Genomic DNA, 18,657 nt, shown 5'->3' on the forward strand with positions numbered 1-18,657 from the left:
TATAGACTTCAAGTGTTCTTGCCACTTTTTGCCTTATAACTTTAAAGTACTGACAAAGCCTTATTTCTTTTACTCAAAGAACTCTTAACAGGACAAACTAGGCTATCTTGCCTGCTGAGTGTGCACCTCAAACCTCAACACCTTTTCCCACCTTTTCCCACTCCCCTAGAGTTCTTATTAGCAGAACTGTTTCTTCTTCTTGTCACCCTTACAATTACAACCCTTACAATCTGGGGAAGAGTGGCACAATGGTTAGAGCGGCAGACCCTGATGCAGAGATCTGGCCCGGGACCAGGGTTCAATTCCCGCCTTGGCGAGTCTTGGGCTCAATTCCCTTGGACCAGATAATTCTCACCTTGGTGCCTAATCTAATTAATGGGTCCCACTCTGTAACTCTGAGCAATAGCTTGCTTAATCTCTACAACAGCCCTGACAGTGCTTGGATGCCTGGCTTCACCCTGGTGGTTGACCATGAGTGGGCGCCTCACAGGGAAAAACCAGGAGGGGTTCCACAGCGGTATGCGTACAGTGCCTTGAGACCCTTGAGTAGTGCGTTATACAAGTGTAAAGTTTAAAATGTCCAACTCCTAAGGAAAACTTCTGGGCACAAGGAGCTGTATTACAGATGGGGCACAATGCCTTAGTCTACACAGTGGCGCACCTTTAATTGGGTGCTCTTGGGACAGAGCGTTGTTTCCAACAAAAGAGCTATTTCAGTGGAGTCCCTCGCCAGGGCAGGAATTCCTCCCCATAAATGGGTGCTGTATGTGACTGCACCCACCTATAGGGATTGCCTTGGGCGTTCTTGGGTACACCTCTTTCCTCTGCCCAGGTTGCACCCTCAAGGTGGCACACTGGTTCTGTGCCTCCCAACATTTTCTTCACTCTCTGCTTGCATCTGTAATACAGAATGGGAGCAAGGAGATCCCTCTTCCGTATGGATTGAATCGATGGCTTGAGTAAAGGCCTATTCAGTGCTTGTTGACTTTTTGTTGTTTCAATGCCTTTTTGGTTGCTTTGAACATGCCTTATGGAATTTGGCAATCAGAAGATTGACCGCTCTGTGAGAAGATTTCAAAAATTAATTGCACAGATGGTGCATAACGATGGGGCACAGCCAAGTAAGTCTTGTGGATCATCCCAGATCTACGGACATACTCTGTGAGAAGATTTCAGAAATTCATTTGCAGCGTTACAGCGTTGGCATTAGACATTTACCAAGCTGGCACATGGCATCTGTCCAAACTTTCACCAGGCATTATTGTCTTGGTTTGGAGGTCCGCATGGAGGCTCACCTTGCTCCTTTGGTCCCACACATTTTCCTTGAGTGAAGACCACTCACCAGACCCACCACTTTCTGGATATATCAAAATAACGGTTCATGAATAGTTATTGAATGAAGGCAATGTCAAAAAGGGTGTAGCGAAAATACATAGACTAGGAAGGGGAAAATGTGGAAAGTTGATGCTGCTTTGTACTACTGGTAACAAGTACTTAGGCTTAAAGGGCCTGAGGTTTGACTTGAACTGTTCACTTGGAGTGTAATTGGCATATAACCTCCCTTTCATGTGAGCACGCCTAATAGTCCTTAGTTATAGACTTGTTTAAGAGCAGGTTTGTGTTTTTTGCTTTTTATCTAAAGGGTGGAGACAAGTCCTTATTTTAATGACCCGTCATTTCTTTGACTTTGGTACCAAATAAGTTGGCAATAGGTGTTTTGTATGCCTCATCTCCCCATGTTTGGTTTATTAGTTATTGTTCCCAAATGTTTATTGTGAGCCTTCTTTGCTCATATCTGATGGAGAGACATAGGCAGCTCCCCGTTAGACTGCTATTGTGTGTATCAGCCACGTTGACAACCTTTGTACTCAGGCATTTCTCACTATAACTACTTCAGTGTTCGAAAGGTATCCTCTTCACATGTGTGCTCACTTGTGTTTCGCAGTAGTTGTTGGGGGCTCTTCTGAATTTTCTATTAAGTTAACTAGGGCAAATTAGGTTTTGCTTGTATGGGGAATAGCCTTTCAATGTTAAGACAGCTGGTAAGGATTTTGTGCAGACCTGTCTGAATTTGCTTTCAAGAAAGAAGTTTATGGACAGTGATTGTATTAATTTACCATCTCAGTAGAAAGCCCTCGTAATTCAGCTTTAGGATTACTGAAGACCTTCTCAGGAGGGCTTTAATGTTTCTTGTATTCGTGAAAAGTGAGATCAATCTGCATGATTCTAATTTAGTAAGAATTATAACTTGCAGGGTTAGACTGTTGACGACTGGAGATGGCACAAGTTTGAAGATGAATCATTCTGCTTTTTCAGTCTTCATGTACCCTATATTTCACTGTTCAAGTCAGTGTCTTCTACTTGTTTTCATTCACTACTATGTGAGTGAAGGACTTGTTTTCAAGTTGTATCTTACATTCAGTTTTTTTTGGGCACCAGATGTATAAAACATTAAACTGTTTGTGTAATTTATTCTGAAAATCGTCTGGCTGTTTTGACCTTTTTATTAATTGTGATGTGTTGTCCTCAACTTCTCTCTTTATTCTGGCTTGTGAAATAGACTTTGCTCCCTGGGCCTTCTATATCTTCAAATGAGATTGTGAAACCAACCACTAGCTCCTCTACTTCTGGGGCCACCGATAAGGTATATGCTCATCAGTTGGTTCGCACAGACTTCCGCGAGCAGAAACTGGATGCTTTTCTACAGCCAATCAGCAAACCTAAAGAAATTATGACAAACAGTGCGGTGCCAGAGTCCAACGCAGGACTGTCTGACAGCAGAGGTACCCATGAAGATACAGAAATGACAGAGATCAAGGACTCTGATATAGTCGAGGCCATGGCAGACTTTGATGATTTGGAGAACACTGGGAATGCACCACTACTACCAACAGAAACCAAATTAGCCTCTGCCGACCCGCTCCCACCAAGGTAAATAATTGCAAGGATCATCTTATTTACAGTGAAATGTTAGTAAATGATCTCTACTTACATGAGTTTTTTTTAAAATAAAAGCTGTACAAATATGTTTACGTAAGGGGTGTGTAAAAGTTGCTTTTCATCACCTGTGGAAAGGCTTTTTTTCAAAGCTTTGCAACATTGTACATTTTATTTTAAAAGTTGAACATTGTAGGAAGCTGACATTTTATGTAGTGGGCCAATGTAAGGGCACACCAGGAAAAAGTCCAGACGGCCCCTATTGGGTTTACAGGACATACTTTAATAATCCCAAAATTTCTATTTGTGGTCACGCAGTTTAGGATTATCAGAGGGGAGTGTCAAGCATTTTTTTTGCACACTGACGGTCAATAAATGGTACACACGCTCAAAAAGAAATATGAGACCAATTAATCTAAATAGCACAGACTTTTATAACATTTTAGACCCCAAGATCATCAGAATCAGTAAAGTACTTTCGAAGTTGTAGATTTTACAAGAATACAATAAAATACACAAATACATTTTTTTAGGCATGAGCCGCGAAAGCGGTAATGTTATTCTACAGGAGGGAAGACATATACTGCAAACATGTACTTGAAGTCGAAGTTCTGGGGTGCCTTTTGGAACTTAAGGTGCTAAGGGACCAAGGTCCAAAGAACCACCAGCAGTTTTAGTTTTACCTGCACTGGCGTGTCCAGGTGCATAGGTGCTGGATGTGTTTGTAGCCGCTAGCGCTACAGCAAAGAAAGCAATGGGCACCTAAAAAGCAAAGGCTGCAAGTGGGAGACTTGGGGACAAGTCTGGTGGAACCCAAATTGGGGCTCAGCTCGTGAGGGCCTTTTGGGACAAAGAGGTGCAGTTAGTTTTCATGAACCCAAGTCGAGGGACTTGGGCGTAGAGGTGTTTGGCCGGCTGGCCACTTGCGTTAGTGGCTCTCACAGTTCTCGGTTCAATCTGTAGAGAGGAGGAAAACACAACAGCAGGGCCACTCTCGGTGTGAGCCTTGTTGTTCCTGAAGTCCCTTGTCAGGCAGGTCGGTTTCGGCAGTGGTGGTGTCCCGGGTTGGACACTAACAAACTTTGGTTGCTGCAGGTGCTCTGGTATCCAGGATATTGGTGTAGGGGGGCTCCTGGAGGGTCTTGTGTCTTGAAACTCGCAGAGAGATGGGACTGACCTCCTGGAGCAACAAAAACCTCCTTCTGAAGTAGTACTCCCTCAATGGGCCCGATGGCCAACAGCACGGTGTACAGGACAGATGAAGACCGTGCCTGCAGATACAGGGGGATGGCTCCTCCACCCCCAATGGATATGCTAGATGGTTGTCCAAGTGCTGTGAAAGGATGTACTGCCACAGGACGAGTAGGGCTTTGTAGTTTTTGAGGCTCAAGCAGTAAGGCACAGTTTGGCAACAGTTACCTGTGCAGGTCCTCGGTTCTTCTCTTCTTTGTCCTTCTTCTGTTCCCAGGTAGTCAAATCGGTCTCTCTGGTGCCAGAGGGACCAATAAATAATGAATTTAGGGGAGTTTAGAGTAGTAGCCAATGGGCTACCTATCCCTGGGGTTGCTATACTACCTATATGACTACTTCCTTTGTGGAGTGGGCATAATCCTGACCCAGATGTCTCTTTTCACCAAAAAGAAGATTGGTGAAACCCTTCTTTGGCTGTCCACTTCAGGTAGCCCACCTAAGGGGTGTGACTAGCCTGTGAGTGAAACATACCTCATGAATATATCATTTTCCATCTGCTCTGGTGCCAAATGGGCCTCAAAGCAGGTGTTGGCGTTCCCCAGGTCTGGGGGAAAGCCATGGTTCCATATCAAAGATGGCAGGAGCTGTGAAGCCTCTGGCCTTGATATGCTACATTTACTAGCCATTCTGCTGGGGAAGGTGTGATCATCTTCTGCCAGGCAGTTACTGGTATCGTGGGCTCTAACTTGCAAGGGGTCAGAAACTCGTCTGTGGTGGCAGGCTGGACTATACCAGTCAGCCAGCACACTAAGTGACTAGTAGGGATACAGGGGACACCTCTAAGGTGCTCTCTGTGTGCATGCTATAATAAATCTAATACTGGCATCAGTACGGATTTATTAAGACGAGGTGTTTGATACTAAACAACAGTATTTTTAGTGAAGACATTGTGTAGCTGGTATCTCGCAATGACCAGTGCCCAGTACATGTTCTCAAAATGCCTTTCTGAACACTTGCAATGTATAGCAATGGAATTAGCCATTACAGGGTTACATCTGCTCATACAGATGTGCCCTCACATGTAATACAATGCACCCTGCTGTAGACATATATTGGATGCAGTGGGCATTGTGCACAGGGTGTGTACAGTGCAGTGCTTTCCTAATGGTTTGCACCATTTCATGCATCCTGCAATGGCCGTCTGTATGCAGTTTGAATGGGGTTCCCTTTGGGTGGCATAATACATGATGTAGCCATTTGGAACCAGGGACTTACAGGGTGCTAAAGTCCTTGCCAGTTGGGTTTCAATTGGGAATTTGGGTAGTTTTAGGGAAAGAGCACTGTCACTGGGACCATGTTAGCAAGGTCTGTGCGCTTTCAATCAGAAGCTTTAGCACCAGTGAGCAAAAAGTGGGGGTGGCCATGACAAAACGAGATACTTTCCTAGAAACATTAAAAATCCTGCCGAAGTAGAAGAATTAACCAGATCCAAAAATCACCTTCTTTTGTAGAACAGACCTCACACAAAAACTTTATTTGCAGGAAATTTCACAGGCTGGAATAGATTTACAAGGGTGATGCGCTTTTCAGCTTCTTAATGTTTCAGATTTTCTCACCTTTGCAACACTTTGCCGGTAGCATTGTAATGTTAAGCGTCTGTCGCTAAAGTCTGTACAGATATCTTATACTGTAAGGATGTGGTGCTAAAGTAGTTGTAAGTGAGACAAAGAAATGACCTAAGCATAGAAAACCACATATAAGTTGAAAGCACACTTAATTCCATTACCAGTGTTTTAATTGAGTGCCCTTTTCGTTTGGGGTTTCATTTTGGTTTATTTATTTGTTTATTATATTTTACAGTGCACTGAAATGCCATCTTTTAGCGAATTCAGGTTGATTGCTCTAAGTGTAGCTCATAACGAACATGATGTTGCTTGTGACTTTTAAAACGGCTATTGGCGGACTTTTCAAAGCAAATGGCATTTCTTTCTATTGATAGGATGCACACATTCCTCTTTACGGGCAGGGCAGAAGAGCAGAGCACCCTTTTGCCCTGCATTAGATGTCTTAATTTGAATCGAGGCATACCCTATGCCTCATACTCCCTAGTGCACTTGGCAGCCAATAACCAAAAGAAACAAGCATTTGGAATACAATAGTCTCGTGTTTGCTCGAGTTAGAGCTCATAGCGTTGTAAATTACTGACTGGACTTTTATTGCCACACAGACTGAAAACAACAAAAGGAAGAGAGCGAGGGTGAGCTGGCCCTGGAAAAGCCCCCCCATGCTGTTGGTTTATGTTTACAGAGGGAGCTGGTGGGGAGGAGGGACTGAGCAAGCACCCACACTGCTGAGGTGAAACAGGCAAATGCCAAAAAAAAAGTCCCTTACAGAAGAGATAAACAGGACATAGTGTAATTACACAGTACTTTGTGCTGCTCCCAAAGTGAAAAAAGGCCGGACAAAGAGGCAAACTGACCACTAGCAAGCAATGATTTTTGAAGGACACTGCAACTAACAAATCAGAACACTGGAACTCACTCTATTGTATACTTTAGTATACAGCAGGCCGAACGCTAACGCTCGACCTAAAAAGCACCCACACCCAAGCACACCCATTACATCCACCACTCTTAATAACTGTGTAGTTTCTTGAGCAACCGAGTACGCCTTAGAATCTAGTAACAATTGAAAAAGTACTCAGTTGGCTTCCTCTAATCAAGCAATAATTTGCATTGTGCATTTGGCATTCAGGGCCTCAAGCGGATGTCAGAATATGGCCTTATTGATTCCAATCAACGGTGTGTATGTAACTTTAAAAAAATAGTTCATCAACCTTGACTCATTTGTTGAAAGTTTTTTTGTGCCATTTTGTCAAGCGAATGCCAAGAGAAAAAGAGGGTCTCAAAGATGCAATTTCCCATGTTAATTCCCACAGGAATCTTTGCTTTCCACTCTTTGGCGTCTGATGCAGAAAAAAAACAGAACAGAATTATACCAAATTTGACAAAATGTTTGACTTTTCTTAGAAAGCGTTTTTGTGATCTGTAATCCGTTCAACTGTTAAAAAAAATAAAATAAAATTAGAGCCTGATTTAGAACTTGGGGGACGGGTTGCACCGTCACAACATCCTATGGGATTCAGATTTCAGCAGACAGGATATCCATCAATGTCGTCATGGAGTAACCCGTCCGCCAAGCTCTAAATCAGGCCCTTAGTGTTTAAAGCGGGCCACGGATTGGGCATGAAGAGGCTAACTCTCAGAAAAAGTTCAGTGGGAGTCCTGCAGTACCACAGAATGGCAGCTTGTGATTGATCAAGAGAGAGTTTTCTACTGTCTGCCTTTTTGATCCAGAGTGATAGGCTGCAGGACCAAAAGGATCCTATTGGCAGGCAGTAACTTAGAACAAAATGTTATAACCACTTTTTTCATGACTATGAGTCCTGAATTTGTAGAACAAATGCAATTTAAGAGGGCAGGATGAGCAGAACCCGACCCTAAGGACCATGTTGGTGCAGGGTCCATAATGACTCTTCTGCAGTAATTAAAATGTAAAAAAAAAAAAAAAGAGATTTTTGTCAGCGGTACTGCTTTACTCATTGTGGCCCTCGTGTGGTATGCCCACAGTGCTGCAGCCGAACTGGAGGAGTACTGCGGTACTATAAATAATAAAAATAATGTTGTGCCCAGCGAGGGTTGGCTTCTCCAGAGTGGTTTGACGCAAGGCCTGGCCATAAGGATTTGGCCAATCACTTTAGCTCTGCCCAGCAAGAGTTGGGCATCCCATGGAAGGTAGGGTGCAGGGCCTTGCTGTGCACAGCAGGGGGTTGCAGCTACCAGAGGGTTGGGCATAAGGCCTGGCTTCTGCGCACTGAAGTACATAATTTAACATTTAGATACAAACAGGATAAACATGTTTTAACTAAGAAATGTGGTTTTAAGTTTGTTTCTAGAGTTTGTCATTTTTTGGTGTTCAGATATGGCTAAAAAACAAAAGATCAGGGCATCTTGAGTTGGGTCTAAAAAATACATTTATTAAAAAAATAACTTTTTGCACTTAGGTTGGTGGGCAGCGTCAAAACTGCCCCAAGCTACAGTGCTCTGCCTTTCCACAGAAATAATCTTTTAGCACTTGGTGCAGTACAACTCTACAGTGAGGTACAAAGAGTTTGTCACACTGTGACTCAAGGACTTGAGGTGGTAGAGAATCCCTAAGTTGAGCAAATACATCTGCAACAGAAGACGTTGAAACCCCCTCTTCCTCTTCCATCTTCTGTTTACAATATTCAGCTGCCGTTAATGTGCTTATTCATACCTGACATGCCAAAAGTGAATTTCTTCCTAATACCATTGCTGAATTTTTGGTGGCATAGATTGACTTAAGTGAAAAATTATTTTCTTCTGCCAGAATCTAAAAGAATTGCCGGCAGTGGATTCTGGCAGGGGCCTTGGCTGCTTTTCTGCTGTCTTCTGTTGTCCAGATGCCACGTTTTTAGCTTCAAAGTGTGGGTGGCCACGGAGATTAACAATATGATTTTTGCTAAAACCACAGAAGACTGTCTAAAAAATAGGAGCACAGAGTTGCTTAAAAACATTTGAAAACAAAATTGTCGTGATTAGCGGGGCTGCCCAGCTGAAGAAAGTGTCACACATGTTAATTTTAAAATATTATTAAAAAACAGAAAACCACTTTAAAAATCAAAGAGAAAAATGACACTATAGTTAAGTGTGTCAATAATATCTTTACTTAAGTTAAAAAATTAAAAACTAGAAATTCACAGGAAAAAAACAATTGTGAAAGTAATGTTATAGTTTGGTGACAGACGATAACTAATGTTTAAAAAATAAATTAAAAAAACCTGAAATTCATCTATTATAGTTTGGTTAAATAAATATAACTTGCATCACCATCGTGCACTGTTTATGACCTTACATCACTCAAATCATTTTAACTGCCATTTGATTACATTACTTATGTTACCTCAAATGACAAAATCGATGGCATCACGGGTAACCTCATGAAATCACTGCTACTCTTAGTGCTCAAAAGAACTTACCATCATTCAAACAGAATTAAGTAAGAAGTACAAGCCCTACAGTTGTACACAGCATAAAATTACTGTTTGTAAAGAATGGAAATAGTGTAGAACCCAGAGTGAAGTCTAGTTCTCCATGGTGAAAGTTACATGGTGCACAGTTTACCTACCACTAAAGTTTCTGGTGCAATGAATAATCCCATTTTAAACAAGGTAAACAATGAGCATGCATGATGTGGGTTACAGAGCCACATTTTAAAATAGGTTGTGGATTGAACACAAAGGTGGTTTCCGATAATCTGTGAGCGAAAGCTTCTGTTCACAAATAATCATTCATCTGTGGATGTTTGTGCACATGTTAAATATGTCATACGCTGACATAGACACAGTGTATTTGAACAGAAGATTTATAAGGTGTGGACATTTATTTGTATAACTTTTCTGATTATTTTGAGACATTCCAGCGAGAGGTAGATATATAGATATAAAAAATGAAAACATAGTCGAAAGACAGTGGAGTGCTTTTATTGGATCGAAGGTAGAAATGCATTCGAGTGATAATCTAGGTGTGGGATCTCCTGGGTTCTGAGATGGGAGGTGAACTGTTTACTTTGTCACGAGGTGGTATTCTTTAAGGACGTTTTTCTTCAGCTCTTCCTTAATTTAGCGTTGGATCTGATGGATGCAGGGATGCCGGTGCAGATCCTGGCTGCCTAGAAGACGGCCTGTTGCCTTGTCCTTTCCGTCTTGTATTTAATTTTCTCTAATCTGGTGGTGTGGTGCCTGCAGATAGGCTAAGAGCTGTGAGAGATGCAGACTTTATCATCCATATAGGCAGTGGTGCCAGCCGAGATGTCTTTGTAGATGATGCACCCGACCTTAAAGGTGATGTGATCCTCCCAACTAAGCTAGTGCAGTTCTGTTATGTGGGGGTAATGTGATTGTTTCTCTAGGGCCTTTGCTGAAGTGTCATGTGATGTTTAGGATGGATTTAAAGGGGCAAAGTTGACTCAGGGAGGCTGCAGAGCAGGGCATTGTCAATGTTGCAAGAGTTTTGGTACTGCAATTCTAAAGTTGCTTTCTGGTACCAAATTTTACACTTTCTTTAGTAAAGTCAGCTGATAGTAAGCCTTGAGTGTGAGGTCGTTGTCATGGATATAAGTTAGTAAGCCACACTAGAAAGTAGAGCTATGATTGTTATTGTTTCACCACCTTTGTTTTTTGAATTAACATTCAATGAATGTGATTATTCTACTTCTGATTCTTTGATGTTAAGCTAATCCACTTTAACTTTCACAAATGTTCAGGTACTCTTAAGATACCCATATAGATTAGATATGCTGTATACTTAAGTGTAATTTCTTCATTCAGTACATAAATTGTCTCTCAATGAATTCCTGCCTTCTGACACAAGTGTCTGAGATTTAAATGCTTTCACATACAGTTTGCCCTGAGACGTTTTCGCATCTTGCTTTATTCTGCTTAATTACCTCCTTTTCCTATTAGATAGACGAACTAATTAAAAAATGACTAACATATGTTAAACTGAATTAAAACGGAAAATCTCTCCTTGCCTCGAGACTTAGTTTAGAGTCTACCCCCCAGGAAATCTAGTCTAGGGGCTACATTGACATACAACTCAGACCTAGCCTATTGCATTTCAGAAAGAAACTGAAGACACAGCTTTAAAAAGCACATCACCATTTCACACATTTACATTTAACACATTTACATACCACCTTTTTGATTGCAATTTATTTTAAATTGTATCCTGGCTGCTAACCTGCTGTTGAGCGCTCCATTGCTTTCTAGCTGGGTTTTTGTTACACAAGTATCTCACACACATTTATACATGAACACTGTCAGAATTTGGAATATTAATTTCAGAGTGGATTACTCCTACCAATTTAATAAACAGTATCTGGTTTGGCCATCTAATCTCTGCCGTACCGGAAGAAGATACAGCTATATCTAATGCAGCAAGCAATTCCTAGAGAAGTGCCTGTTGAGTTCAAGCAATACTAATAATTTTAACTTCAAGAAAACAGCACAATAAAAGTGCCTATTCAGTTTCGAAAAATAGGGGGCACTTTAATTAGCTCAAAGACACCAGGATATGTAAAATTGGGTAAGGGGAGACAGGAGGTATGATTTTAGTTTTTTAGTTTAAGGCAAAATATACCTAGAAAAAGTAAAGACATATTGAACTGTAACAGACTGCATTTGATTTACAGAAAGCTAGGTGTGATTTCAAGCTGATCGTGATATAGCAGAGGTCAGATATGCTAAGCGGATCATCCTGGTCAAATATTTTACTTTCTCACTCAGTCTCTGAAATAGAAGTCATACTCCATAGATTGTAAAAAACTGACAGTGAATCCAGATCGCCAGGGGCTCGATTGCTAAGACAAAGAGGAAGGGGGGGCAGGGTGGCAACCCTGTCTAGTCCCCCTTTGGATCACAAATGCCTGTTCGATGAAGTCATTCACACAGGTCTGTGCCATGGGCCCAGGCTATAAGGTCTGAACTTAAGAAATAAGTGACCAAAGCCCATCCGGGCCAGGGCATGCCAGAGAAAATTCTAATCCGGGGAGTCAAAAGCTTTCTCAAATTCCATGAGAAGAGCATTGGAGCTGGGTAGTAGGTGATGGTACGCCATTGCTGCTTGCACTCTGCAGATGCAGTGACGTGTACTATGACAGGACATGAACCCACATTGACCGGGATGAACAAAGCAGGGAGAATCTGGAGCAGGTGATTTGCAGCACTTTAGCACAGGTTTTGAGTTCGGAGTTGATAAGCGAAATCGGGAGGTAGGAGGTGCAGTCTGCAGAGGATTTCCCAGCTTTGTGCAATACCACACTAGCTGATTTGTTAAGTTCTGATGGGAAACAGACTTTGGTTGCCGCATCGTCGTAAAGCGCCAACAGGTGAGGCAAAGGGCTGCGCCTTATTTTCAATTTCTTGTGGTATTTCTTATAATATTCTACCAGGAGACCATCCGGTCCTGGAGTGAATCGGTAATCAGTGATGAAGAATACTCACATAAAGGAAGTGGATGGTGTGCATAAAATGCAAGGTAATAATCCATGAACGTCATTGTGAAATCTCAAGTCTCGGATACCAACCCTCAATCGGGGACCCGGATACTAGGCACCACCCTATCTGCCAAACCTTGGGACGTGAGCCTTTCCCGGAGCTTACCCGACCTGGCTCCTCTGACTCTGCGAGGCCATCCAGCACTGTCTGGTCTCGTCCTAACAAAGCTGCTGTCTTGAGAACCTATCCAGTGTGAGCTGACACAGTTCACTAGTCTTCGCATTCGACTGGGCTTCCACCCGTTCTGTGCGTGCCTCCAGATCCATAATTTGGGATTCCTTCTGCCTACCTTGACTGCAAAAGTGTGTGCGGGCAATCCCCCTTATAAACACCTTGCCAGCTGCCCAGTGTATCCCTGGTAAAGCCATTGAGTCCACATTTTGCTCCAGGAAGGTGCATTGTACCTGAGACAGGAATTCTGCTGCAGCATTATCTTTAAAGTACCAGGTATTAAGACACCATATTGGGCGCTCCTCCTGGAGCTCATGACCCAGGTAAACCATTACTGATGCGTGGTGGAGATATCCTGAGGAAGGATCTCCATGCCTTTTGTAAGGCAGGCACAAAGATGAAATCAATACCAGAGTTAGTCTTATGGGCTATAGAGGTGTGGTTGAAGGGCTGAATAGGGGGAGAGAGGGGTGCCGGGTGAACCATACAATTCAAAGGCCGAGGCTGGCTGTCGAGTCCTCAAGGTGTTAGGTCGAGGGCTGGGGTCCAGGCCGGGTCCTTGAAGTATCTACTGTGGAGGACAGTGACATATTAAAGTTTCTGCCCACAAAGGTAACCCCAAGGGGAAACCCAGCTATGACCTGTTGCAGTGCTGCCAGTGTAGGGCCAGGTAGCTGGGGGGAATGTAAACACTCAATATCTTATGAGGCTGCCTATTAACCATCTCCTCCACAGCAGTATACCGGCCCAGTGGGTCTGAAGATGGGTAGCTACCATAGGGAGATGCTCATGGATCAGAACAACCATCCCCCGGGAGCCCCTAGTGTGATCTGTGTGGTATAACTTGTTGTATCCATACTTAGCCAGGAATGGGCATCTAGTGCCTAGAAGGTGCGTCTCTTGGAGTAAAAGTATATCCATTATTTAAGCCAAACCCAGGTCGACACTCCACCTGATGCAGTCGTTGAGGCCGGTGACATTCCATGTCATTACTCTAAAAACATTGGACATTATACAGTTTTCTAGGGGCCAGGGAGTGCCCTCAAGGACCTCCCGTTAGTAAAAGGTAACAAGAGTCACATCCTGCCTAAAACAAAAACAAACATATGGCCAAATGGGCCAAAACACCTAAACCTACCCCCAATCATCCTCTCTCCCCACACTTCCAACCAAGAAGCATCTGTCTCCCCAACAGAAAAGATCACACACACAAGAAAACCAATGGTGAGAGCAGCACAATCCACGTCCCTCCCTGGAATCACTCATCAGTAAGGATTCAGTGCTGCTTCCTCAAGAATTTAGGGAAGGCCAAGAGTCATCAGGAAGACCTCTCCTCAGGTCTGGGCTCCATCTCCCCCTCCCCCCGCAACATTGAGGGGGGCACCAGATCTGCAGGTAAAGGGGTGGGCAGGTCCATCCATGTCAGTTGCGTTAAAGGCCCCTCTCGTGAGGCTGGGGAGGAGGTGGGCCAAGGACCTGTGTGCCCCTCCCACCACAAAATTTGGGGAAAGGCGACCCTCTAGACCCACGACCGGATCCATTTATCAAATACATTTTCAGGCATCGGTCTTTCAACCGCCTCAGGGAAACCTACGAACCAGAGGTTGTTCCGGTGGGGCTGGTTTTCTGCGTCCTCAGCCTAGATCTCCAAACTCTGGGATGCCATGGTCAAGCGAGCCACCTCCGTCTTCAAGGTTAGCACAGAGACCTCTAGGTCCAATATCCTGCCTCTGGTGCCAGCTACAAACGCCGCAACATTGCAGAGCTTTGGTCTTAGAATGGAGACATCCATGCCAACTTCCCCAATTCTGGACTCCAGCACAGAGGGGGAGGTCTGGATGGTGAGAAGAATGTCAGAGGTGTTGGGCTAACTCGCCTGAGGAAGAGGAGGTGCTGCTGTGGAGTCTTGTTTGGCTGCGGGGGTCTGCAGAGCCATGAATTTATCTGTTTTTGACTGTGCCTGTGCCAGAGGGCGTCCCCAAGTCTCCATCCTTGAACCTGGGCTAATCCAGGAGCAAGGGCTTGGTTCAAAGTCCACAGCTGCCTTGTGGGAGGGATACAGTGCCAGGGGGAAGACCAGGTCAAGTGTAGGCCTGTGTCTCTGACGTGCTGCGGGGGCCAAGTAAGATGAGGCCAAAAGAGTGGGGGGGGGGGGGGGGCACAGACTCTGACCTGCATCCACAGGGATTCATCCCAATCCTGGTAGCATGAGCAGTGAGGTCCCCCCCCACCAGCCCGCAGCATGGAGTCACACCAAGGCAGTCACGGGGTAATCTGCACAAACTGGCCCTCCAGAAGGAGGAAGCCAGCCAGTTCTGGCATTAGGGCCTTTAGCGGTAAGTTAATGTCCTGAATGGGAGGCATCGGGAAGGTTTAGAAACAAATGTGAGCCCTGCCTGGCTCAGACCATTTGCTGTTGGTAGAAAATAGACCTGATGTGGCCCATAGCGTCCCAAGAGCCAGCCTGGTGCCACAAGTCCTCAAAAGGGCACCTGGGGCCTGCACTGCAGACCTCCCGTTCCCCACCATTCATGTTTTATTAGACTAGGTTAACATTTCATAATAGCCACTTTAAAATAATTATCCTGTTTCCTAGTGCCATCTTTGAGTGTTTTATCCTTTAGCTCATCTTGTGGGACTGATCGTTACCAGGAATTGCTTCCTATGCAGTTTCACTCCGTGATTTGTGTACAGGTTGCAGTCCAGCTGAATTTCTAACTCATATTTACACTTTCACTACATCCCTGCACCATCTGTTTAGAAATCTGACCTCTGCAACTCTTGGGTGGGAGGCTGGTACCCCAGAGATAGTATCACTATTATGAACTTTTTCTGCTTCAGCTTCCTCCTGCTGCAGGACTCATTTGTTATTGTCTTCTGTGCCCTAATGGGATCGTTCTGGCCTGGTCTCTCTGCCCTTTGGAGTAAAGAAAGAGAATTGATTGCTAGAGATTGCACCCTAAAACATACATACTTCCATAGGCCTAACCTTCCAGTGGGATAAGTCCTAGTACATGGCAGAGTCGGGATACACGAGAGAGAAGTCCATAATGTAGACAGTTGCTGCTGCTTCGATGCTTAACACAGAACAATAACACTTTCCACTTCAGCCTCTGCTCCAGCCGGTACATTACTTGTAATCCTTGCCAGTGCTTCTTGTGGTGGTCACGTAATCTACTTCATTGTGCCGTGGTCATCGCACTACTTGCTGGCCACACCATTCATTCACTTGGTTTGGGATGCAGGTCTGTCACTAATAGCCAAATAATCCCTGAGTGTGTTTCAGACATTTATTACCACATAGTTGCCTAACAGGGGATGCGGTTGTGTACCACAACATTTCTTTTGTCCTTTGTGTTCTCCATTTCCAGCCATCTCTTCCAGTGCCTACTCTTATCGAGGTATTCAAATCACCTAAAGGGGTGTACCCCTTTAGGTGATTTGAATACCTCGATAAGAGTAGCACAATTTTTTGTTTTTTGTTCCTTTAGATGGTACTTTCCTGATATGTAAGAACCAAACCAATTTTGCCTCAACTGATACCTCCTAGTTTGTCCATCTATTTTTCATTTTGCTTCCATTGCTTGGTGCTTTTCACGTCTTTTACAAAATTATACTTGCTATATTGCAGATTACACATTGAGTTCTTGCTATTCAAGGCACTACAATTTGGAGAAGGCCCTTGATGTAAAGAAAATACTGAAATTATTTGAGAGCATTTGCTCATTATTACTGAAACCAGGGATTAAAAAATGTTACTGAAATTTTGGAGCACAACAGATAATGTGGTAAAAGCATTGCATTTCATTCCTGTTAAATGGATAGTGGAAAAACCTGTTATCTAATCGTAATAAACAGATGTGGGTAACTGTCTCCTACCAGTGTGGTTGTGCCAATTGAGTAATGGGTTACCTTGCCATTGTAGGCTTCCACCAACAACTCCCATTCTTGTCTTAGTTCACCAGGTGCACAAGATAAAGCACTATGCTGCCTGAGGGTGTGAGACTAGTATTAAAAACACCTCCTTTTTCTGTTATCCTACTGATTTACTCCTTCAGAGTCTTGATGGTTGTAAAGGGTACAGTTAGTGCCTGATTCATGAACAGGTGGTATCAGACGCACCCCAGCTACAGACAAACAAAAGAGGGCATTGATAAAATGCCATGTTGCCTTAAAACTTACCATAACATCTGCAAGGGGTTGAAAGTGTTCGTGTGGTAAGAACAAAATTAAAGTTTGGGCAATAAAAGGAGCCAGCAAAACTAGTAGTGGGTGGGTCAGCATTGCTAGTAATGACCCAACACCAGATCTATATAATCTACTTGTATCAAGAAAAAGGGCCTGATTTAGAGTTTGGCAGAGGGGTTACCCCGTCACAATGGTGACGGATATCACATCCGCTGAGATATATATCCCATTGAATAGAATGGGATTTTCATTTCGGCGGATGGGATATCTGTCACTGTGGTGACAGGGTAGCCTCTTTGCCAAACTCTAAATCAGGCCCAAAATGATTATACATCAAATTTTCTAATGCATTGCTCTTATCTTTAAGCTCACATTCTGGGCTGTGGGCACCAGTACAATATACTTTTAGAACACTTCTCTAAGCTTGCTGGAATAAAGAGATAAAGTTATGTTTAGGATATGTCTGTTACTGTATTTTAATATGCTGTGCAAATGCAGCTGTGACAGTGACCGGTTTTACAATTTTATAAATGCTGAATACAATACTATGCTAATTTACTTCATAATGCCCTCTTTATTTTCTAATTTTCAGGAAACGCCAACGGACAGATTCTGATGAGGAAATAGTAGATGTTTCAGAAAAGAATATGACTGCTGCCTGCACTCCAAAGAGAAGAATTATAAATCTAACCAGCATAAGTAGTTTGAGAGAAGAAATTGTTGCCCGTGCACACAAAAGTAGGTTAAATCTACAGTTTAATATTTCTAACCGTCCTCACCAGCCTGTCACCTTGTTTATATTATATGACTACTGTGGATCTGCTTCCTAAACACCTGTGTAACTGATAAGTACATTTATAGATGTTTTTTAGTCCTTTTGAATGTGGTAAGATGTTACACTGAACAGCAGATCTGTATTTGTGATATGGGAGACAGACAAAAGTAAGCCTCTAACCATTGGTCTTGGGTCTAATCAAAATGGTATGTTTTGGTAAGATGGCTTTGGAGTGATCAGCATGTTTTTGCACAAGGCCAAAACCTTGTTCTTTTCAGGTTGTTTCCTAAAGTTGGAGACAACAAATCCTTCTAGATTCTATAACCTCAGAGGTGTCTTTATACTGTATTCACCCGGCATTCATAACCAGTAAAGTGAGAAAACCAGTATAATATAAAACTATAAGTTACAGTGGAAAGTAGGATGATGATTCATTTCTTTGATGGGGTTAGTACTGTAGTTGCAGTTTACGTCCCAACAAGGGTCATCTCTTCTCTCCTCTCATATTGTTTTAAGAACACATTGTGCCTTCATCCTGAATGTTTTTTTCCACTGACCACGAAATTCCACCTTGTGCCTGCTAGTGCCACTTATCCACTCTTACCCAACTTTTTCATTAGCCAGAGTATTTTTTTTTGTTTGGGTGGCGTTTGAGCTCCAGCTAGGGAAGGAAAGTAGCTGATCTGTGCCCATTGCCACAATGTTCTCCCACTGGGGGGGTCATAGAGTCTTTTTCCCTCCCAATCAGGTGACCTTATTAATTTATTTATTTTTTAACGTTTACAAGGTTTTTAGAGCTAACACAAGTTGACGTCATAGCATAGCTATAACAGCTCAGCATATCAGCTATATGTGATATACCTTAGCAGTCAGTATCTGTGCATATTCTTCAACATCCAACATCTTTTAGTAGATGCATTAATCGTTACACCTGCAACAATCGAAGTGGCCCATCCTCCAGAGGAGACTGCTGTCCTAGGTCTCCAGTTCACTACATTTGCCGCACAGAGGATGTACACGTCAAACACCCCATTCCTGTTTCTCCTTTGTCCGAATCCTCTACCTTCTCTCTGCGAGGTTGTGCCTCCAATAGTGGATCAACCACTGGAGCAAGACCTTAGTCCGTCCCACTGGGAGGGGAGCACCTGACCCCAGCAGTAACCAGTAGTTGGTAATTCATCCAAGGCCACAGGTCTAGGTACCTCTCTGCATTTTCGTCTTTGCGCACTGTCTGCATGATTGGGAATCCTCATCTACA

At 43.3% G+C, this 18,657-nt stretch overlaps 1 protein-coding gene across 1 annotated transcript in view; it reads left to right on the forward strand.

Annotated features, from left to right (window-relative positions):
- Positions 1 to 18,657, forward strand: part of MLH1 (mutL homolog 1) — a 340,404-nt gene that overhangs the window by 191,937 nt on the left and 129,810 nt on the right. The window contains exons 12-13 of the mRNA XM_069215008.1: positions 2,561 to 2,931; positions 17,217 to 17,362. Coding sequence (XP_069071109.1) covers positions 2,561 to 2,931; positions 17,217 to 17,362 — 517 coding nt within the window. The remainder of the gene's footprint in view (positions 1 to 2,560; positions 2,932 to 17,216; positions 17,363 to 18,657) is intronic.

Source organism: Pleurodeles waltl, chromosome 2_1 (assembly GCF_031143425.1).
Source record: "Pleurodeles waltl isolate 20211129_DDA chromosome 2_1, aPleWal1.hap1.20221129, whole genome shotgun sequence".
In the NCBI taxonomy this organism is placed as follows: Eukaryota; Metazoa; Chordata; class Amphibia; order Caudata; family Salamandridae; genus Pleurodeles; species Pleurodeles waltl.